Raw genomic sequence first — 24,328 nt, 5'->3', positions numbered from 1 at the left:
AAAGCTTTTGTTTTATGTCAGTGGTTAGTAAGTGCATCAAAGCAAGAAGGTCCTGCAGAGAGATAAAGAGTGATGACATTTAACTTTAAAATTGTTTCTGCAAATGACACAGAAAGCAGCGGCCTCGATCATCTACATCAACAAGACAAAATATGTGCGGCTGTAACGTTTTCATTCCTGATGAACACAAACTCTTTTCCAGCCTCACTGACCCTCACACAGTCATACAGCATGTTTACTACTAACCTGCTGACTGTGCAGAGCTTTTCCTCTCACTCTGCTGCTCTGTCTGTGTTGTGTTTGTAAACTCTTTATATTGTTATAGTTTTACAGTTTTATGTTCTTTGTCTCGCTGCTGTCAACTTTAATGTTCTTGTCTGTGATTGGTCAGATGCTGCCAGCTACACCTCCTTCATGTAAATGTGTTTGCAGCTACACTGACACCAGTGACCAGCTTAATGCCACTTCTCATCATCATTACTGACGTCAGGTTAAGTGAAACCAGAAAACAGGACTGAAGAAATGTAGACTCCACTCAGTCTCACATTCAAACCACCAAAATCTCAGTTGCAGTAATGTGGGTGGAGTTGTTCAACAACAAACTGCAGGTTGGTACCAGAGTCAAAGCTCCGTCCTACAGTCATTATGTTCTTGTACTGATCTGTGTCGTGTCCTTAAACTTGCTCTTCTGCTTTCAAGGTAAACAGCTTTTATTTAGAATCACTCTCAGTCACATTAGCAGCTGTGTAGATTATAGACTATCACAGCTGATCAACTAGATTTAATCACATGTTGGTAAATTAATTAAATTCACTGTGAACATTTCTTCTTTGCTGTTTGATGTGTCACTGATGACAGCTGTCAGTGAATCACTTAAACGGAGCTAAAAGGAGCTGAAAACGTGATGTTTCTCAGGCAAGTTCTGCACTTTTAGGAACAACTTAATTCTGTTTAACACTGACATTGAATTTTATTTTCAAAAATATTTCTAGAAATTTGAGGTTTACATCAGTGTGTTGAGATTTCATGGAGTGATTAACTGTCTGCAGGCTGATTGTGAAGAGGAGACGTGTACTGACTTCAGGCTTCAGACTGTGGGCTCGTTCTCGTCCATCATCTGAGCAGTCATCATGGACTGGTTTCACTCTGTTTCTCTGTGGATTTTTATTCTCAGCTTGGGTTTTGTTAAAGGTTATTTGTTAAATAACTATAATTAACTGATGAGTAGGTTTTAAGTGTTGATTCGGTTTCATGTGTTGAATGTTTCCAGTGTGACTTTTTTAATGCTCACATGTAATTTATAAACCATTTATTTCTTTAGTTTAAAAAAAGCATAGCAAGTTTCCCGTGAGACACTTAACTTCCTTTAACTAAAGACCCTCAGCAATCATGCATGTAAGAGGAAACAGTGAACTCCCTCAGCATGCACATAGCAGCAGAAGTGAAAATCCTGATCAAACCATAAACAGTAGTTTCCATTTTCATGTCCACAGTGAAGAGTTTTGCTTTGTTTCTCCAGCAGCACAATCCTGAAACTGTTTCAGAGTCTCTGTGTTTCCAAACTGAGCTGATAAATGTTTCAAGTAACATCTGTGTTATTAGTTGATGTTGAGCTCCACAGTTTGACACAGTTAAAATGTCATCAGTGTTTAGTTTCTCTCACATTGATCATGTAGCAGATCTCAGTGGGAGTGGATGTTTGCTGTGGATGTTTACAGGCTGAAATCCTTCTAATGTGACATGTGACATTTCAGTGTTCACATGTAAATTACAACCATCCAGTTTCTTCTTCATGATTTCAAAACCTCTCAGTGAATCAAGTTTTCTGTGAGCTGTTTAAATTGACTTTAGATTTTGGTGGATGATCAAACTGTGGCTGCTTATCTGTGCTGACTGCAGAGATACTGAATAAGTCTGATCAACAGATTCATGATGAAAGTCATGGAAACAAAATCATCATCACAGTTATCTTGGACAGTACTGAGATCACCTTCATTTCACTGACTGTGGAAACAAGGTGGATTTATTCAAGTTTAAGTTTAAAAACTGAACCAGAAACTGATCTCAGAACAATGAGACACAATAATTGTTTTATTTAGTTGATTTTGTTTTAATAAGTAACTAATAATGAACTCTATTAATGTCACGGCCTTAATAAAGGCGTCCTGCAGCACAGCTCTCTGATGGTTTCATTATTTCCTTCATGCTGAGGAAAAATTATTGTTTCCATGTTTGTCACAGCAGAACTTCATCAGATTGTTGTTGCTGATTTTTTGTGATTATTTGTGTTTGATCTTTTTGAACAAATCAACCAACAAAGCAGTGATTTTTGACAGTGTTGTCTCTGACTCACTGTGAAAGGAGTTCTGATGTTGTATAAACCAGATATGTGCATCTCAGCACTGAAGATCCTCTGTAGCCTGAATAATGACTTAACTCTGTATCATCTTCATGATGGTGTCGAGTTCTCAGAGGATGAAGAGTTTTCAGGACGAGTCCAGAGTGACAAAGACGCCCTCAGAGAAGGACGAATCAGACTCCAGCTGTCCAGACTCAGGAATGAGGACTCGGGTCGGTACCTGTGTGAGGTGGACACAGGTTATGGCCGCGGCTACAACAGCTGCAGAGTCACCGTCTCTGGAAATATGATTCATTTATACACATGTGATCACTGTGAGCTGTTAAAGAAGATCAAGGTTTGGTCCAAACATAAAATGATTATTTGTAAATCTAACATTTAATTTTCACAAGAGGCAAAAAAAGAGATAAAGGTTTTGGTTTCTTTGGTTGGTTTCCATCTTCATATAAACAGTTTCTTTATAAATATCCTGCTTGTGTAATGGAGTCGACACTACTGGGTCCCAGAACAGGATGCTGTATTAAAACATCTGAATTTTCTGTGAGGATCATATATGGCATCAGAGCAACTTGATTCAAAATATTATATCAAATTTCAACTGTAGATGAAATATTTTTATTTTATTTTATTTCAGAATCAAAGTCTGAGAAAAAAGAAACAAACCGGCAACCTGGACAATCCCAACCACCAGATCTGAATAAAGAAACCACAGTCACAGGTAAAATAAAACACACAAATATATGAAGTCTTTAAAGCTCACTTAAATATTAACCCTCTCGAGGCAGGCGTTGCCGATTTGCAACAGTTAAACACTAACAACCTGATTACCCCACATACATATTTTATGAGGTTTTTTACTCAGAAGTACAACTGCAGGACTTGGTTGTGCATTAGCAACTAAAACTTGATTTGAGCCCGAGAGGGTTAAAATCATTTATTCACTTTTCAGTACAGATAAGGCAGGTGATCTTTTAAAATACATCAAACTGAATAAAATCATCCATAAACTCATCCTGAGCTTCTGATCATCACAAATGTGTAAATAAAGTCTTGTGTTGACTTTTCAAAATAAAACTGATTATCACCTAATTCCACTTCCTGTCTTTAAAATCTGCTTTTTTCATCATTAACACTGAATTATGTTTTTAATGTTGTTGTAACCATAGAATTGATTTTTTTTGGGTCTGGAATAATTTTTGCTTCCTATATCTGTGGCTGGCTGATCCTGGGTGGATGTGTGTTTCGTCTGAATTATCTAAAACTAGTAAGTCTTTCAGAGAGAAAATGTAATTTTCTGTAAGTGTTGTAAATATTCAAATATCAGTTTCTGTCTGCATTATTGTTCTCAGTGATATTTACATTTACATTATTACATTATATTCAGTATAACTCAGTGAATCTTTGAATTGTCTTTCAATTTTTAACAGAGGAAAATTTTCTCACAAATAACCAGTGAGTTCAGGATGAAGAAGGATTCAGCAGTTTCATGACAACACCTGGAAGATCTCAGACTGTGATCAGAAAGCTTAGACACCACCACTGCGTAACGCTGGAGTTCACTTTATTTACAGTGTTTGGACCTGAGGTCTCGGATCAGCTCCTGTGTGGCCCTGTAGCTCCAACCAACTCTCATTCTGATCTGTCCCACACTGCTGCTTACTGAACAAGGCAACAAGATGTTCAGTAAGTTGGTGCCAAGAACCAACAGAGGGAACAAACAAAAATAACAGAGAAAATGTTTAGCAAAAGCAAACAACCAACATTTTGTTGATGGTTTGCAGTGATAGGATGGGTATAAAAATACTATAAATAAAAAGGTTGGGGATGAGGGATGAAGTGTCAAAAAAAACAAAGTTTTTCCCAGGATAGAGCTGCTCTCACCTGCAACTAATCCATTTCCTGTGTCTAACCCTCGATCAGTGTCCAGTGTAGAAATACTCCTGTAAATCTCTGTTGTTCTCTCTCTCTTTTATTTTTAGATGTTGCCTGAATTTATCATCACTTGGATGTGTTCATATGTTTATTTCTGAGCAGCTCTATAAGTTTGTCTTTCATTGGTCAGCTCTACCTCTTGTGTCCTGTAACTCTGTAGTGCACACAGCTGTGACAACAACTCAGTATGAAAGATGTGGGTTAAATGATTCAACATGGAAAAGTGGTGTCGTTTAAAGAATCAGCATTTTTATTGTATCTGTTAGTAAACTCTATCATACGATCTCTGTTTTCTAAGAGACTGAACTCAGGAAATAAGAAAGGGTTAGAAAACAAACTGCTGGGTGCTGCTAAGAGAAGATGTGCAGTTTCATCAATATGTCAGCTTTATAATTTTATAACTACGGCACAATGTGATGAAATACTCCAAAATATTACTAAAAGCTGTCATCCTGTCTGTCTACACTCACATTTACCACCTTTCAGATGTCAGAATCACCACTAGTGACAACTGATGATCCAAAATGTAACTAAATGTTAGTCTGTAAAAATAAATTGTATCAACATGACGTTAACAAGCAGATTTGACAAACTGTTCCAGCGCAAACAAATCAGCACTTCATCAACTAACACCTGCAGTCACATTTGGCGCCCCCTACTGCCACTCTGTGATGACTGCAGGAAGAAGGTCTGAATGTGAATGAAAGCAGCACAGAGTCAGGAGCAGAGAGGTCCTTGAAGCTGCAGATCAGACTGTAAAGATGAATTGTTGAGGAGGAAGAAGCAGATGTGAAGTTTTCAGTGTGACAGCATGTTGTCAGTCAGAGCTGCTCACAGTATAAATGTGGGAGTAGAAGGAAGGACGAGAGCAGCCTGATGTGAACAGACGGAGCTCTGATGTTTGTGCAGCCGGCCTGGAGCTACAGGCTGGTTTACCTGAAACCTTCAGACTGAACACACAGAGCTCCAGCTGTGAGCTGCTCATCAAACTCAACACGTTTGACTAAATACTGATCCAGGGTCAGTGCATGAACATTGCACATGTGCACAGAGTCGATAACTAAACACTTGAGTTTCAGTTGTGCTTCAAAAGTGTTTTGGAAAATGATGTTTTACTGGTGAAAGTATTTATTTTGTACTACAATGTTTAAATATATATTCTAAAAGTTTCCTTTATGTTTCTCTGAGACTGAAGGAGACAAACTTTGATATCAATTCAATTCAATTCAATTGTATCTATATAGCACCAAATCACAACAACAGTCACCTCAAGGTGCTTCACTGATGGATGAAACACTTCCTGTGGGTGGTGCAGCAGAAACTGGACATCACATAAAAGCTGCATAAAAGGGATTTTCGAATGCTGAAGCTTCTCTCATCTTTTTGCTTGAGCACATGTACACTGGCCCACACTAAAATGTTTCTAGAGTAGAGATATGAATCCAAGAAATTAGAAACAGAGAAACACAAATCTTGAGCTACTTTGTCCTCTGACCTCCAAATCTGTCGCAGGCTTCTGAGCCACTCACAAAACGCTCCTATCCAATGAGCCTGCAAGCAGCAACGTACCATTCAGCATCCGTTTGATGAAGTTTTTGTTTTCATCAGATGTGAAAAGCGAGTGTGTTTCAGGTAAATATGCACATTTTTTTTAAAAAAATTCAGGTTAGGTTATTGTCAAAATGTAAAGTAACACTTTTTGATCAGAGTGTAGCATCAAGTCATTGAAATGTCTGGGATATTGATGTGGTCCCTGAAGTAGCGGAGCAGGTTGATGAAATGAGCAACAGGAGCAGCAGAGGGACAACAATGGTTTTACAGGTGGAGGCGACTCACAGTTTTCCCTTGTCATCTTTTCTGACTGTTTCTAGTGGGCACTGTGCTCACTGCCCAGCACTGTGGAGCCTGACTGACATTTGCCACAGAATACCAGAACTGCCAGGTCAACAAGCCCTGTGCTTCTCACATGGAGAACACAGTGCTGTCTGTAAAATCGTTCAGCATGAATGATGTTACAGGCAGTCCATGGAGGGACACACAGACCTCTACAGTCTCTTTAATACCACCTGACTGCCATAGTCAAAGTGGCAGCCACGGAGGAAGTCATTGGAGCTGCTGTCAGACCCTACGATGACAATGGTCGACCTCATGTGGAGAGAGTATGAAGGCAGCTCCCGCAGGATGAAGGAACGAATACAGTAACATTATAATAATGTCAGACTATTTAGCATTAATAAGGTATTATTAAGTGCTTAATTCACCATTTGTAAAGTTTTACCCCTCTTTAGCATGCCATGTATAAATACAGATATAAATGATAATTCTTCATTAAAAATCTCATATATAATTATCTCATAGCATCATTTATAAAGTAAGTGATGCATAAACAATTATTTTTGAATCTGGAAATAAATATTTGTACGTTCTGTATCTGTTTGTGATTTTTCTGTTGTGAAGCTGAGACTTGTTTGAGTCTTGATGTACTTTCATTTTCATTTATAAATGCTTTAAAAGGCAAAAATAGTCCTCACTCTAAACGAGCTCACACAAAATACTTAACTAACAACTAATAACTGCCTGAATTACACTGTGAAATCAAAGCTCTGTTAACACACTCACAAACAATGAGTTCATATCTTAATCATTACAAATACAAATGTGCATCTAAATACTCTGTTAGTCCCTTATTCATACTTTCCTAATGGGGTATGTACTCATTGTAGCTGTTACACAAAAGTTCATTTAGATTTTTGCTAAATTTAATTCACTATTAGCAGTACTCCTTCACAGAGGGTCACTGAAAGTGACGACAGCTCAGAGTGACTCTGACACTGAAACAAGATTAAATCTTCATGATTCTTAGCTGAGTTCTGAAAGAAGGATTAAAATTCATAGATTTTTATTTCTGATGAAGATATTTGACTTTTTTTCTGAAGCATTTTGGTCAGGCCTTTGTTAGAGCACATTCACATAGAGTCCCTGTATATTTCTGAATCACACGTCTGAGTCCACTGGTGGCAGCTGTTATTTAAAATAGTTAAAGGACTGAGAAACATTACAGGGAGTCCAGCCAGAGCCCTGTGACTGCACTTACTGCACAGAATCACATTATAACAGGTTCAAATGTGAAAAAAAAAAAAGCAGCTCTTTTATCAGAATCATCCTTATCTGAAAAGCATGCGCACAAATACAAAGAACTGGGAAGTTTGGATTTCAGCTTTAATCTTAACACCAGTCACTCATTTGAAGCTGTGAGCTGATGTCAGAGTCAGGAATGAAAGGAAGGACACACAGATCCTGATCTGATCACAAAGACCTCTAATGTTTGTCTTTTGAGGTCAGAAACTCCTGGAGCTACACGCTGGTTCACCTGAAGACTTCAAAGGCTGAACACACAGAGCTCCAGCTGTGCTGTGTCCTTTCGGTGCAATACCAGAACAAGCCACGAGAGGTCACTGTTTAATTTCTGTGTCAAAACATTAAACACACTGACACTGACTTGTTCCACACATGAGTGTGAGTCTCTGCTTCCAGCATACAAACATGTCTCTGTGTGACTGCTGCAGTCAGAGTGGGAGTTCTTACTGTGGGTGAAGGTGTTTCAGGCCTGTATAAAAGACTATATAAAAAAAAAGATGGATGCAATGATGTCACACACTCGCTTTTAAAGTGTTTTAAAACTAATCTTACGAATGAAATGAAATACATTTTATGAAAGTTTGATAAAGACGAAGACATCAGAGTTCCAAAGTAACCTGATATGTACAATCCCCATACATCGTTCCCTACATGCTGTCAGTACCAGCAATGATATAGTTTTAAATAAACGGCTCTGTATACCATTATTTTGACTTTCAGGTTTATCTGTTGAATTTAGGAAGAGATCAGAGGACAGTTGTGATATGATATTTAAATCTCTATATTTGACAATGTTGACATTACACAGTGCGCTCATCTGCCCTCGTTTATCACCAATTACCCTCCAGAGGCAATATAAGCTGGAGGAGAGCAGTGTGGGTGTGGGGGAGGCTTCTGGTGGATTTCCACTGTGCTGGTCAGTGTGTGCTTCTGGTCTAGGTGTGGAAAAGGCCTGCTGTGTGTGTGTGACCAGCCCCACCATGCGTAGCTTGTTGTGAGTAACTCAACTGAGCAGTGGTTTTGCTTAAGTGACGGCGGCCTCCATTACTTGGTTTGGCCTGCCTGGTTATTGCTTTACCTTTAGAGCTGTTGTGTTTACGGACAGAATGAAATGCAAATGCTACCAAAAACATTTTCAGCTCCTCTTTGATTTACACATGATCTGTACTGATCTGAATCAATATGCAATCAAGGTCAGCTGTGTCTGCGTTCGTCATGCTCAGGGTTTATCTGATAAATAGACCAATGAATGTGCAGCAATAAACATCAGACTCTGATCTGACTGGAGTGTCTGGTGACTTGTTAATCATTGTCTCAGTTTTTGTTTCCTGCTCGGCCCCAGCACCTCATTTAACTTTGACAGCGACATTTGGACCACTGTGTCAGAGTCTGGGGTCTTTATCTGTGGTAAGTCTTCTTTTTATTTGTTTGCTTTTTCTGTATTGTTTTTGTTTTTTGTTGTTTTGTTTTTGTTTTTTGTTTTTTTTTTCAGTCAGGTGACAAACAAACAAGAACCTTATAACAGAACATTAAAATTTGTGATGAAAAACTGGGATTTTTTTCTACATGTTACTGAATGAATTCTGAATGAAGTCAAACTGTGAGCACATACACATGTCAGCACATACTGACAGGTTCTTTATTGTTTTGTGATTTCTAGTTCTTGGGTAAGTCATGTCTCATGACGCAGTTTGTTACTCCCGTCCTGTGTTCCCTCTGTTCAGTGTCAAGTCTGTGATTGTCGTGTGTTTCCTGTTTTATTTTGATAGTCCCTGTCCTGTGTGCAGTGAGTGTTTCATGGGCCACCATTAAACACTTTTCTTTAATGTATTTGCCAAATAAAGATAAAACACAGAGCTGACTGCAGCGGCATGTTTCTTTCTGTTATGACAGCTACATAGACACAGACTACTGCTGTTTACAGAGTGGGTGGAGTCAAATCACATGGATTGTTTCGGTTTCTCCTTTGAAAATGACTCTTTAGCACAAACTCAGGAGCCCAGCTGTCTGAAAGGACTAAAGATGAAGCATGTTTACTAAAGTTACAAAACGTATTCTAAGATTAAATTGAGCATTCACCTGTCTGTGTTGAACTGTGACAATCATCAGTTAACACGACTTTTCAGCTGTTTGGGGGCAGAGTCAGTTTGGTCCTCAGACATAATCCTTAAAGTTTGGAGGTGTTTGGTTAAATTCATCATTGAGTCATCTGGTTTGTTCTGCTCTCTGTCAATCAAAGCTAGAGAGCTCGCTTTTTCTACGTTCAAAAGAAAATATAATTTTGGCTCAAGGGGAGGGAGCACTATGCCAAAGACTTGTGGTTCATGCTGACATTTATGCTCAATGTTATATCACTTATTCCAGTAATGTTGTGTTGGTGTCTCATGGTTATTGTTCCAGCTTCCAGTTTGGATTCAGGAGACAGACACTATCTCTACTTTTAAGATTAGGCTTAAAAATTTCCTTTTTGCTAAAGCATATAGTTAGGGCTGGATCAGGTGACCCTGAATCGCCCCTTAGTTATGCTGCAATAGACGTGGGTTGCTGGGGGATTCCCATCATGCACTGAGTATTTCTTCTTCAGTCACCTTTCTCACTCACTATGTGTTAATAAACCCTGTGCACGAGAAAATGCTAACTTCCTGTTTTAAGACCAAATGTAGAGTTTTACATTTCCGGTAGCTTTATTTTGCGGTCAATCGCTACTGCAAAGGTGGACTCCAAAATCATGTCCAAAATACAAAAACAGAAAGATCGCATTAAGTTACAAAGAGCAGGACTACACCTTTCTTGGCTGCTGCCTCAAAGCACATTGTGCGCTGTCTATCTTGCGCGCTGCACAATATCGTTTATTATTTAGTATCTACTGTTATCTACTGCTAGCTAGTTTATTGTGATGGTGCTGTTTTTATTATGTTGCTCTTTGTTGTTTGCTTTCTCTTCTGTTTTTTTTCTCCATACAGGTGATCCAGGCGTTTTGTTTGTTTGTTTGTTTGTTTTTTCCTTTCTTCCCCCCCTTCTCACCGTCTCTTCTCCCCTTTGGTTTTCTTTCTCTCCCTCTCTTTCTTTCATTCTTTCTCCCTGTCCTATCCCCCAGTCACGTCTGTCCCGTTTGTAGGAACCGAAAATAAAATAAATACATAATTATAATAAAGGTCAATCAAATGGACCAATATGGCAAGGCCATGATGATCCACTTGGTAAAATAAATCCGCTTGGCGTCTTTCTTGGCCTTAAGACAACAATTCTGATGGCTAAAGATCCAAACGGGACACAAAAAAAAAACAAAAAAAAAAAAAAAAGTTACAAAGAGCAGAAGGTGGGAACAGTCACCATTGCTGTGTCATAAAAAAAAAATCAAATGATCGATTTTGATATTTGAAGAGTGTAGATCGATTGGTTGTTTACATCACTCAACAGAAGCAGATCTGCATCACAAAATCAGAAGACACATCGTCCACATTCAGAAGCACATCTCTGTATAGTGACAGTTCTTATGATTTAAACAGGCAAATGTCCAGAATTCAAACTACAGGTGAACAATAGTCAAAGCCAGATGTTTCCCCCGTAAAGTCGATATCAGCTAGAAATTTCAAGTACACACCTACACAGCATATCAACAAACCGTGAATAAAAAGCCACAGGATATAAAAAAAAAATAATAATAAATGATTGCTGGTAAGTGTCTCTATATATTAGTATTCATGAAGGGTATGTTGTGACTTACCTTCAAGATTATACAAATACTGAGAAATGTAAAATTTGAATCCTTTCTCTCTTTTGCTCTGAGGCGCAGGACAAAAAATATTGACAAATCGATGAACATCATGTACAGATATATTCGGTAAATGCCCAAGACATCATGAGAAATGTAAATCGCCGTTTGATTCATCCATTTGGTTGACTTGTTTTCAAAAACCCGAAGGAACCCAGAAGGAGGATTACAGCTCCTTCTGGAACATCTACTGAGTTCATACCTGCTGCTACAGCTCAAAAGGCTCCAAGAACAAAGAAAGCCCCTTTAGTTCATTCTCCTTTGCCAATGCCCCTAGAGACACATGCACCTGCTAAGGTTAAACCAGAAGGGGAAAGCCCAAGGCCAATCTCTTCTCAGGTTGGTGTTCACAGCAGTGCCCTAACAGAGATTATGAGAAAGCAAAATGAGATTACTCAGGTGCTTGTAAAACAACAGAGGTTGTCACTGCTTCCAGCTATAGAAATTCCTGTTTTTGGTGGTGATCCTTTGCGTTTTAGATCCTTTCTTAAGGCTTTTGAGCAAGGAATAGAAACTAAAACTGATAACATGCAGGATAGGCTTTATTATTTAGAACAGTTTACTACAGGACAGCCCAGAATTTTAGTGAGAAGTTGCATGCACATGAGTCCACAGACAGCTTATGTTGAGGCAAAAAAGCAGCTTGAGTGGAACTTTGGTAACAGAGCAAAGATAACATCTGCATTTATAGACAAGGCTCTTAACTGGTCAGTTTTAAAGTCTGATGATGCTTCAGCATTACGAGCTTACACATTTTTTCTAAGAAGCTGCTTCAACACAATGGATGAAGCTGGGTTTCTTGATGAGCTGAAAAATTCAACCAATATGAGGATTCTTGTTTCAAAGTTGCCTTTTAGACTTCGTGATAAATGGCGACTAATAATCGTTGATATAACAGAAAAGTGCAATCGCAGAGCAGGATTTAAAGATCTTCTTGATTTTCTTGAAAAGCAAACAAGAGCTGCATTAGATCCTGTTTTTGGAGAGAGTCAAAACACAAAAGAAAAGAGAGCTTCAAAACCATCAAAAACACCGCTTAAAACTAAAAGCAGTAGCTTTGCTACTTCTGTTGCTGTAGTTTCAGAACAGAACAATGACAAACACAAACCGGAACGGATTCAGATAAGCCATGAAGATAAAGGGTTAGATCAAACTCGGTGCTTGTTTTGTGACCAAACTCATTTTTTGGACGTATGTGACTCAATCAAACTAAAAGCCAACAAAGAAAAGGTGACATTCCTTAAGAGTAAAGGTTTATGCTTTGGTTGCTTACAGAGAGGCCACATGAGTAAAGCTTGTCCACATCGTTTGACGTGCCACACCTGTAACAAAAATCACCCTACTGTTCTCCACATAGACTCAAAAGAACGGCAGTGGCAAGCAGCTAAAGCTGAATGTATAGAATCATCAGTCTCAAATGCTCTTGTTTCTTTGAACTTTGGTAGCCATACTGGGGCCGGGTCTAATGAATGCGCCTTGTCAGTTGTTCCAGTAAAAGTGAAGTTGGAAAATGGGACGAAGGTTGTGGAGACGTACGCCTTTCTTGATCCCGGCAGTTCTGCAACTTTTTGCACTGAGGCGTTGATGATGCAGTTAAATGCATCTGGAAAGAAAGTGGAAATCATGTTAAAGACTATGGGTCAGGAAAGGCCAGTAAGTAGCTATAAACTTTTTGGTATGGAAGTAGCTGCTTTGAAACAGAATGAGTATTTGAGGTTGCCTGATGTGTACACTCAAAAGTTTATTCCTGTCACTAAAGAAAATATCCCTAAAGAAGAAAACTTAAGAAAATGGCCTTACTTAAAGGATGTTGAGTTGACACCGATAAATGCTGGCATTGGGCTGCTTATTGGTGTAAATTCTCCCAAAGCGCTGGAACCTTGGAGAATCGTTAACAGTGAGGGTAATGGACCCTATGCTGTGCTAACTCGTCTTGGTTGGGTTGTCAATGGGCCACTCAATCAGGGTAGTGAAAAGGATGAGGATGATGCTAGTTTTGTCCAGGTAAACCGCATTTCTATAAGTAGTTTAGAGGAAATGCTGGTTAAGCAGTATAATCAAGATTTTGTGGAGAACCAGTGTAATGAGCGTGCAGAAATGTCTGTAGAAGATAAACAGTTCATGAACATAATGTCAGAGTCAGCTGTACTTAAAGATGGCCATTGTTACTTGAAATTACCCTTTCGTAAACCTGAAGTAAGAATGCCAAACAACAAGCAGGTGGCTCAGCAGAGGGTGCAATATCTGCTAAAACGGTTTCAGAAGGATCAGTTATTCTTTGAAGAATACAAAGAATTCATGCACAATGTTAGTATGGAGGGACTTTCAGAAATCATACCACAAGAACACTTGAAGAATGAGGAAGGAAAGGTGTGGTATATACCTCATCATGGGGTCTACCACCCCCGCAAGAAAACACTGCGTGTTGTGTATGATTGTGCTTCAACATTTTCTGGAACATCACTGAACAAAGAGCTATTACAAGGCCCAGATCTGACTAGCACTTTATTAGGTGTGCTGATTCGCTTTCGGCAGGGTCCAATAGCGCTTATGACAGACATTAAAGGGATGTTTCATCAGGTCAGAGTAGCTGAGGAACACGTAAACTTTTTACGTTTTCTCTGGTGGCCCGATGGTGACATCACAAAACAGCTGGTGGAACATAGAATGCTAGTCCACATTTTTGGTGCAGTATCCTCCCCCAGCTGTGCCACCTATGCACTACTAAAGACTGCTGATGACAACCAACATCTGTACCCAGAGGAGGTTATACATACAATCAGGCATAGTTTTTATGTAGATGACTGTCTTAAATCTACTCAGTCTGTTGAGCAGGCCATCTCACTTCTTCAGCAGCTTACTGAGGTGTGTGCCAAGGGGGGATTTAAGCTCAATAAGTGGGTATGTAGTGATCGCTCTGTCCTCTGTCAGATCCCGGAGGAAAATAGAGCCACAGGTGTAAAGATGCTAGTCGGGATCAGCTACCCACAGAAAGAGCTCTCGGTGTGCAATGGGATATTGAACATGATGTTTTCACATTCAGTATTGTGAACAAGAACAAACCACTTACAAGACGTGGTATTCTGTCCAATGTCAGCTCCATTTACGACCCTTTGGGTTTCTTAGCTCCAGTCATTCTGCCTGCAAAACAAATTCTGCAACATCTATGTAAACTGAGGTTTGGCTGGGACGAGACAATACCAGCAGAAATGGCACAAACATGGCAAAAATGGGTTGAGGATTTAGTTCTTCTTAACAAGTTTAGTATTAGTAAATGTGTCACACCCAAAGGATTTGGGGAGATAAAAAGTGCACAGCTGCATCACTTTTGTGATGCCAGTGAAACTGGGTATGGTGCTGTATCATATCTTAGGCTGTCTAATAGCAAGCAGGAAGTGTGTTTCCTTTATTATTGGTAAAGCAAGGGTGGCGCCGTTAAAACAAGTCACCATCCCACGTCTTGAGCTGGCTGCTGCAGTTTTAGCTGTGCGCTTGGACAAAATGCTATCAGTTGAACTTAATCTTAATATGAGTGAGTCAGTCTTTTGGTCTGACAGCACAACTGTGCTACAGTACATTGCAAACACAACCACACGGTTCAAAACGTATGTAGCTAATAGAGTTTCCATCATTCATGCTTTGACAAAAGTTGAGCAGTGGAGGTACATCAGTTCAAAGCTGAATCCAGCTGATGCAGCCTCTCGAGGAATGACAGTTGGCTGTTTCCTGAAATCTTCCACCTGGATCAGTGGTCCAGAATTTCTCAGTAAACCTGTTGTTCACTGGCCTGTAGGCATGAATTGTGTATCTTTCCATTTGGAAGCTGACCCAGAAATAAAAGGGAGGGCCTGATGTGTGCAGCTGTGCTGAAAGAAGATGTGTGTCCCACTACTAAGCTGCTGTTGTACTTCTCCAGCTGGACAAAATTAAAAAGGTATGTGGCATGGATCCTGAAAGTAAAAGAAAGACTTAAACTGCAAACAAGGAAAAGACAGAAGTTGCTGGACACGCACTGTGGAAGTCAAATATGTGTTAAGCAAGATGATAAATGGAACACTCTGCTCAAAACTGAGGATTTGTCCAAGGCTGAGGAAGCTATAGTGAGCTTTGTGCAGAGAAAACATTTTGCTGATGAAATGACTGCCCTAAACTCTGGCACTGTAAGGAAGTCAAGTCATCTGTATAAGCTTGATCCTGTACTTGCTAATGGTGTCTTGAGAGTGGGTGGAAGACTGAGCAAAGCGGATTTACCTGAGGAAACAAAACATCCTGCAATTTTGCCAAAAGAAAGCCATGTTTCAAAGCTTATTCTTCAGCATATTCACAAAAAGATTGGTCACAGAGGAAGAAATCACATGCTTTCAACCCTTCGCCGTCAATACTGGATCCCTCATGCTAATTCAGCAGCTAGAAAAATAATCAGAGATTGTATAGTGTCAAAGACAACGGCAAAAGCCAGGTGAGCAGAAAATGTCTGATCTTCCTATTGACAGAATCTCAGCTGATCTTCCACCATTTACTTATGTTGGTGTTGATTATTTTGGACCAATAGAAGTAAAGAGAGGCAGGAGTCTTGTTAAGAGGTATGGAGTTCTCTTCACATGCCTAACCTGTCGTGCAGTCCACCTTGAGGTGGCACATTCTCTTGATACAGGCTCCTGCATTAATGCCATCAGGAGACTCATCTGCCGCAGAGGACAGGTCAAAGAAATCCGGTCAGACAATGGAACCAACTTTGTCAGCTCAAATCGTGAGTTAAAACAAGCTATGTTAGAGCTAAACCAAAGTAAAATCCAAAAAGGTTTAGCACAGGATGGCATAAAGTGGACCTTTAACCCGCCCTATGGGGCCCATCATGGTGGAGTGTGGGAGCGCTTGGTGCAAGAAATAAAGAGAATATTATACTCTATCACAAACCAGCAAGTACTAGATGATGAAACCTTGCATACAGTTTTTTGTGAAGTGGAGGCTATACTGAATGACCGCCCAATCACACCTTCTTATGACGATCCCAATGATGTAGAAGCTCTTACTCCAAATCACTTGCTCCAGTTAAAAGGCAAACCTGTGCTGCCACCAGGTTTATTTAAAAAAAGAGGATCTGTATCTGCGAAGACAATGGAAACAAGCCCAGTATATTGTGGATCTATTCTGGAAAAGGTGGGTGAAAGAATACCTTCCTATGTTGCAGGAACGACAGAAATGGAACAAGATTCGTAGGAACTTTTGCATTGGTGATGTTGTGCTTGTTGTTGATGGAGCTGCACCAAGAAATTCTTGGCCCATTGGCCACATCACTGAAACCATGGCCGATGCACACGGAGTAGTTCGCCGTGTTAGAGTTAAGACACGAACAAATGAGCGGGAGAGGCCAATCAACAAAATATGTCTCCTGGTGGAGGCCATCTAGAGGAAACAATGAATGTTTGCCTCCAACTGAGCCAAGTTCTGGAACCTCTGGCTCTACATTTACACTGACACTCACTTTGCTCTACACTCCATTATGCAACATACACCTTTTTTGAATACACACAAAGCAAACACATGAACAACAGACTTGAAATCATAGAACATTGACCTTTCCTTTTGTTTGGTTTTTAAGAAGACCTATATGGACTACTGAAGAAAATTATTGGTATTGCATTTTGTGATGATATAATATAATGTTATAACAGATATAATTCATGTTACACAGGAATTAGGGGCTGGAATGTTGTGGCCATTTTTGTTGAATGTTTATAAAATGCAATTTGTATTCCTTTTTGTTTTTTCTTTAAAGGTGTAAGAATATACTGACCTAGTTTTGTTATGTAAATTTGTAAGTAATTTTATTGGAGAAGCTTTTGGAAAGTGATTGGTTTATTAGCTTATGGACCCTCCCATTAATCAAGAGATTAAGAGCACCCTGGATGGGTGTGGTAAAGAGGTTTTTTGTTTGCCAAATGTCAGATGGGAAGACGGGAGGGTTAGAAAATGATTTTTTTGACCACTTTTGAAGTTGTTAAAGCAAATTAAGTTAACTTTCGTTTAATTTTAAGTTTTAAGAAGTTATTTGGCTGATTTCTGTTTATAATTTTCCACAAAATAAACGGCATATGATTTTTAAACAATGGAGTCAGAAGTGCGTTCTAAAACAAACCTCCCGTTGCCACCCACGGCCTTTTCTTGGACTTTTTTGGTGTTTGGAACGTATAAGGCCGCGACAGTTGGGTCTACCTTACAATATAAAGCGTCTTGAGGCGACTGTTGTTGTGATTTGCCGCTATATAAATAAAATGAATTCTATTGTTTTGAATTGAATTGAATTGAATTAAATTCAATTGAACTGAATTGAATGTGTATGCAACACAGATATAAGTGAAAAAAGAAAAAAACGGTGGAGTTGAAAATAAATAAATGCAATAAAATATGTTAAATAACTGACATGTCAGCAGACTAAAAGCGCCAAGAAACACTGTAAACAAACATACACTATCTCACAGTATCTGTGGGTGTGGGGACTTTTTGTGTCACAGGAATAAAAAAGAAACTGAAAAAATCCATTTGTCATGCAAATTAAAAAAAAAAAGTTTCTTACAAATAATGGATGTGCTTCATAGCTTTTCTTTTTACAGTATGTTAGAAATGGATTATAGTGAGAATGATGTCACGTCTCATTGAAAGCTAGATATATTAATATATATTAGTTATTTATTCTTTTTTTTTTTTTTTTTTTGATGGTGATCTGCCTGGACAAAAACTTCCAGGCTGATTTTTTTTGTCTCAGTACAAGCCTGACCAGAATACATTTAAAATCATTACCCTCTGTTATGTAATCAGTGATGATCTAAAGGTCTCTTTACATATAAACTATTTTGAAATCGCTTAACAGCTAAACACTGAAACAGCTTCTTGAATGTGACTTCACTGGGACTGAACCTGTTTTCCTGTTATTGTTACAGAGTGGAGGAACTCATTGATCAACAGTACAGGATCTGCAGTCTGGAGATGTTGTTCAGAGTAGACAGATGTTAAACGCATCACAGAGAAGCTCTGAACTTAAAATCCTCAAATAAATGTTCTCTTTTCCTTGTAATTGAAAGTTTTCAGAAGGCAGCACTCATTTGCAGTGGTCACTAAAATATTTCTTTGAGGTAAGATTTCTTTAATGTTGTTAAAGGATCAGAAACATTAACATTTAGAATAAAACACATGATGTTATATTAGTCTGCTGGGCTGCTTGCTGTGAGATGCAGAGAGTAACAGGAAGCTTGTTTTGCTTGTTGATTTTCAGAGTAATGAGTGATGGCTCTTCAGGAGATCAGTGTGATCTTCACACACAGACCCTCGGCCTTCTCTGCTGCTGTGCTGCTTCTAACACTCGTCCTCTGCAGAGGTGAGCAAAAACTGCTGAGCATTTAAACTCATCTATGCTAAGAGCAGACACAGATCAGGGTATATGACTTATGATTATTTATTAAATTTGTACGGTTTGTTTTTTGCTTTCTGTAAACAAATAAGGAACGATTGTTAAAAAAAATAAATGTGATTCTAGGCATCATGATTGTTGGAAACAAAATGTTGGAAACGTAAAGCATCTTTAGCAGTAGCCAAAACAACAAGGAGCAGATTATGGCGTTCTGAATAAATGGACAAATATGACAGGCTGTGGTGGGGGCCTTGAAGTTCTTTAGATTTATAACAGAAATGACATTTAATTTATTCCTGTGTTTTACTGTCTGATGTTGTATAAAGTTGTGAGTGTGTCTGCTCCTCTCTGTCTCCTCAACAGGATCATTTGTAGTGGATGTGACACAGAGCTCCTATTAGGCAGAGGAGAACCACAACATCACACTGGAGTGGACGTTCACCACCAAACCAGACACGTCCATCTCAGCACTGAAGATCCGCTGTAGCCTGATAACTGATCAAAAACCCTCAACTCTGTATTATCTGCTTGATGGTGTCGAGTTCTCAGAGGATGAAGAGTTTTCAGGACGAGTCCAGAGTGACAAAGACGCCCTCAGAGAAGGACGAATCAGACTCCAGCTCTCCAGACTCAGGACTGAGGACTCGGGTCTGTACCTGTGTGAGGTGGACACAGGTTATGGCCGCGGCTACAACAGCTGCAGAGTCACCGTCTCTGGTAAGACAATTCATTTATACACATGTGATCACTGTCAGCTGTTAAACTAGATCAAGGCTGGATCCAAACATATAAGGATCCTTTGTAAATCTAACATTTAGTTTTTAGAAGAGACAAACAAAAAGTTTTGGTTTCTTTACAAAGTTTCCACCTTCATATAAACAGTTGCTTTATAAATATCCTGTTTGATTAATGGAGTGGACAACATGGGGTCCCAAAACAGGATGCTAAAAACATCTGAATTTTCTGTGAGGATCATATATGGCATCAGAGTAACTTGATTCACTGCCAAAATATTACATAAAGTTTCAACTGTATATGAAATATTTTTTATTTTTCTTTGATTTCAGAATCAAAGTCTGAGAAAACAGAAACAACTCAGCAACCTGGAAGCATCCAACCACCATACATGACTAAAGAAACCACAGTCAAAGGTAAAAATAAAACAAACAAACAAATTAATTCTTTAAAGATCACACAAATATGAAGCTCATTTATTCACTCTGTACAGCACAGATAAGACAGGTGATCTTTGCCAAAATCATCTTTAAAAATACTCCAAACAGACTAAAATCATGCATAAACACATCCTGACCTTCTGATTATCACAAATGTGTAAATAAGGTCTCGTTTTGACCTTTCAGAATAAAACTGATTATTCTCTAATTCCACTTCTTGTCTTTAAAATGCTTTCATCATTAACGCTGAATTATGTTTTTAATGTTGTTGAAACTGTTGAATTAATTTTTTTCAGGGTGGGGAGTAATTATTGTCTCATTTATCTGCGGCTTGCTGATCCTGTGTGGATGTGGGCTTCTTCTGCAATGTCTAAAACGAGTAAGTCTGTCAGAGACAAAAAATATTTTTCTTTATGTGCTGTAAATATAAAATATCAGTTTCTGTCAGTATGTTTGTTCTCAGTCATATTTCAAAGTTTCTTATATTTTATTTAGCATAACTCAGTCAATCTTTGAATTATCTTTCAATTTTAAACAGAGGATGACTTCCTCACACACAACCACTGAGTTCTTGATGAAGGTTTCAGTAGGTGGACCCTAGCCTCCAGTCTCAGGACTGACAACAACAGCTGGAAGCTGCAGATCTCAGACTGTGAATAGAAACTCTTCACAACAACATGATGATAAACCCGTTTTGAAGTTTCTAGTTTGAGGCTTGTAACATGTTTGTACATTTCACTTTATTTACAATGTCTGGAGCTGAAGTCTTTGATCGGCTTTCATTCAGCTCTGGTCCCACACTGATTCTTCAGGCCTCAGAGGCTTCTGAATTAGGGAAGGCGTGGTTAGGCATGGTCCCCTGAACCCACTGCCCTTCCCCTGCAGCTGAGACACAAATTACACCCAACTCACTGAACAAGGTAACAATGCTGTTAGATTCAGGGCTTCAGTCTGATCTGAAGCTGAACAACTCATCTGCCAACTCATTCTGAGATAAACCAGCTGGATTGAGTTGAACAAGATTTCCAAAGCATTAACATTATTCACTTTAAGTGGGTTAAAAAACTTGCTATGAATGATGAGTGGAGGACTAGATCAACTGGACAGCACGATATAAACTCTGACTGGAGGTTTCAGTGATGTCATAAAAAACAGATTTCTGACAAACAGCATTTCTGCCGATCAGCCAGTAGATGGCAGCATCCTGTAAAATCTACCCACATAGTGTTATTCTTGTTATATTTATAGTATAAACAGTGTTGGGAAGGTTACTTTTAAAATGTATTCCATTACAGATTACAGAATACATGCCCCAAAATGTATTTTGTAACGTATTCCGTTACGTTACTCGATGAGAGTAACGTATTCTGAATACTTTGGATTACTTAATATATGCTGTTTACAACTATGTGAATGTACTATTGCTGTGATTTATTACTGTTACTGACGGTCCGCGGCTCTGAACCGTAGTAAAGGGACCTCTGGCTAATACGGCGGGTTCCGTGTCAGGCTCGTGGCCGAAAACTAGCTTTACTTTGTTATCTGGGTCAACTTTGTTAGCCAGAGACAAAGAGAGGCGTTGAAAGGTTGCTCCAAAGGAACTTATTGTTTCGGAGGAAAACACGAACACAGCGTACAGTCGAGTCTTAATAGCTCACTTACAACTGGGCTCGTCAGGTACTCTTTTTGGCTGCAGTGGTTATTATTATATTTACATGCTTCCAGCTCCCGTTTTTGCTCGATGACAGCTCGTACTTTTCCTTTTTCTCCCTCCCTCGCTCACAGACACATAACGGGTATGACAGTCCATTCTCCCTGCAGCACGGACTACACTGCCTATGAGGCTACATTCTTTAGAGCTATGTCTGTAGCATTCTGCCTATTAGCTTAGCACAACAACAACAACAAAAAGGCGCTCTCTCACCCAGGAAACACGCAGAGAGAGAGCGTCACCCTGTAACCATGGCAACCGTAACGCTGCCACCTGGAACAACATAACGTAGCTGTCAAACAAAACCCAAACAGTCCTGACCTGCGACAATATGACACAGGAAAGTACCGCCGTGTAATCCATTTATTTCAACAAAGTAACTGTATTCTAAATACCACCTTTTTAAACGGTAACTGTAACGGAATACAGTTACTCATATTTTGTATTTTAAATACGTAACGGCGGTACATGTATTCCGTTACTCCCGAACACTGAGTATAAACATGTATATTAGTATGTACACTGTCTGTATATATGTTTTTCTTGTTTGAATTTTGTATCATGTATGATGACAAATAAAAAAACAGTTTCCTTATTTTAATAAACTTGGTCAATAAAACCAGTTCATGTGTTTGATGCATAAAAACTAAAGGAAAGAAAGGGGAAAAAAAGGAAAAAAAGAGGAAAAAAAAGGGGAAAAAAAGAGAAGGACGAATCAGACTCCAGCTGTCCAGACTCAGGACTGAGGACTCGGGTCTGTACCTGTGTGAGGTGGACACAGGTTATGGCCGCGGCTACAACAGCTGCAGAGTCACCGTCTCTGGTAAGACAATTCATTTATACACATGTGATCGCTGTGAGCTGTTAACGTTAATTATGGTTCAAACCTGAGATAAAATTGGTGTGTATAATTGTTACAGGCTTTCAAAAAAATCTTTAGTTTCCACTTTCATAACAACAGTGTCTTTATAAATATCCTGTTTGACTGATGGAGTTTCAGACACCAGCAGCTGTAGCCCCACTTTCACTGACTTGAGTCCATGAACTGGATCTTCTTCACTGTTCTAGAGCTGATGTTTCCTTTTGGAGCATTTTTAATAGAATTACCAGAAAAACTGTGTAGTTAAATTACATCCATAAACTGCATCACACAGACAGACAGTCACAGACATATAGGAAGTCTACACAGAGAACTTTCCTTTTTGCTAAAGCATATAGTTAGGGCTGGACCAGGTGACCCTGAATCCTCCCTTAGTTATGCTGCAATAGACGTAGGCTGCCGGGGGATTCCCAAGATGCATTGAGTTTTTCCTTTCCAGTCACCTTTCTCACTCACTATGTATTAATAGACCTCTCTGCATTGAATCATATCTGTTATTAACCTCTGTCTCTCTTCCGCAGCATGTCTTTTATCCTGTCTTCCTTCTCTCACCCCAACCGGTCGCAGCAGATGGCCGCCCCTCCCTGAGCCTGGTTCTGCCGGAGGTTTCTTCCTGTTAAAAGGGAGTTTTTCCTTCCCACTGTCGCCAAAGTGCTTGCTCATAGGGGGTCATATGATTGTTGGGTTTTTCTCTGTATCTATGAAGCGCCTTGAGGCGACTTTTGTTGTGATTTGGCGCTATATAAATAAAATTGAATTGAATTGAATTGAATAGATGATATGAAAGTATCCATGGAGACCAACACTGGTTCATGCAGAAGACTGTAAACATGATCATTTCTGCTTTAAGTTGGACTTTTTAACACAAGAGTCTTTGTGGCTTACACACACGTGAGGCTAATTCTTCATGGAGCTGCTGGTCCAGGTAACATCCCTGAAGGAGGCCTCAGAGTCTGAGTCGACCACAGAAATCCACAGTGTCCAACCTCAGTGACACTGTTACTGAGCAGCTTCATCAGGACATGTGATGAAACCAACACTGAAGAGCTACAAACTGTTCCTCTGATCACAACATTGTTTTTGTTTTTGGGTTCTTCATTGTTGGTTTCATATTTCAGTTTTGTAAGTTTCCACTTGGTAGAAATAAAACTGTGTGAGCAACTTAATTCACTGTCATAATATTAGATCAGTTTTCAATTTATTACAAAGTATTTTTATTTTATTTTATTTTATCTTAGAATCAAGGCCTGGGAAGACAGAAACTACTCAGCAACCTGGAAGTCTCCAACCACCAGAGCTGAAGGAAGAGACCAAAGGTAAAAACAAAATAACTTTACAGTTTACAAAATCACTCATTCATTATATTGTTTATAAATGTGGTAGTAGAAGGAAGGATGAGAGCAGCCTGATGTGAACAGACGGAGCTCTGATGTTTGTCACAAACTGTGCAGCCGACCTGGAGCTACAGGCTGGTTTACCTGAAACCTTCAGACTGAACACACAGAGCTCCAGCTGTGAGCTGCTCATCAAACTCAACACGTTTGACTAAATACTGAACGATAGACTCTGATCCAGGGTCAGTGTTTAACATTGCACATGTGCACAATGTCAATGACAAAAAGTTTCAATTTTGTGTTTTGGAAAATGTTTTATTGGTGAGTAGGGCTGCCTTAAACAATTATTTTGATAGTCGACTAGTCACCAATTATTTTTGCGATTAATCGACTAATCAGATCATCATCCATTGGACGTAAAACGTACAGCTTATTGCACCAACATGCATCTGCTCTTATGTAACTATCATTAGCTTACAGCTTTAAGTGTTTAAGGTATGTGCTAACTAAAAAAAAGACAAGATGATAGTTTATTAAACTTTTAATGAAATTTTCAGATTGTCTCTGTCAGGGACCCTGGGTCTGAGCGACCCAGGCCGCTAAATTTGGACACAGG

The 24,328-nt window shown here is 39.2% G+C and overlaps 1 protein-coding gene and 1 long non-coding RNA gene across 2 annotated transcripts in view; both read left to right on the top strand.

The window, feature by feature from the left end:
• Window positions 1–705: 705 nt before the first annotated feature.
• LOC146390220 (uncharacterized) overlaps window positions 706–24,328 on the top strand; it is a 31,105-nt gene continuing 7,482 nt past the window's right edge. Inside the window, exons 1-2 of the mRNA XM_084923270.1 lie at window positions 706–915; window positions 1,050–1,191. Coding sequence (XP_084779396.1) covers window positions 1,131–1,191 — 61 coding nt within the window. The 5' untranslated portion in view covers window positions 706–915; window positions 1,050–1,130. The remainder of the gene's footprint in view (window positions 916–1,049; window positions 1,192–24,328) is intronic.
• LOC146390221 (uncharacterized) lies at window positions 18,473–19,764 on the top strand. The gene is made up of 3 exons (XR_014799808.1): window positions 18,473–18,579; window positions 18,976–19,329; window positions 19,680–19,764. It is a non-coding gene; the product is annotated as an uncharacterized LOC146390221 (long non-coding RNA).

Source organism: Perissodus microlepis, chromosome 3 (assembly GCF_051167445.1).
Source record: "Perissodus microlepis isolate ML-2025 ecotype Zambia chromosome 3, ASM5116744v1, whole genome shotgun sequence".
Lineage (NCBI taxonomy): Eukaryota > Metazoa > Chordata > Actinopteri > Cichliformes > Cichlidae > Perissodus > Perissodus microlepis.
The sequence above is the reverse complement of the archived record's forward strand: the minus strand, read 5'-3'. Positions and strand labels throughout refer to the sequence as shown.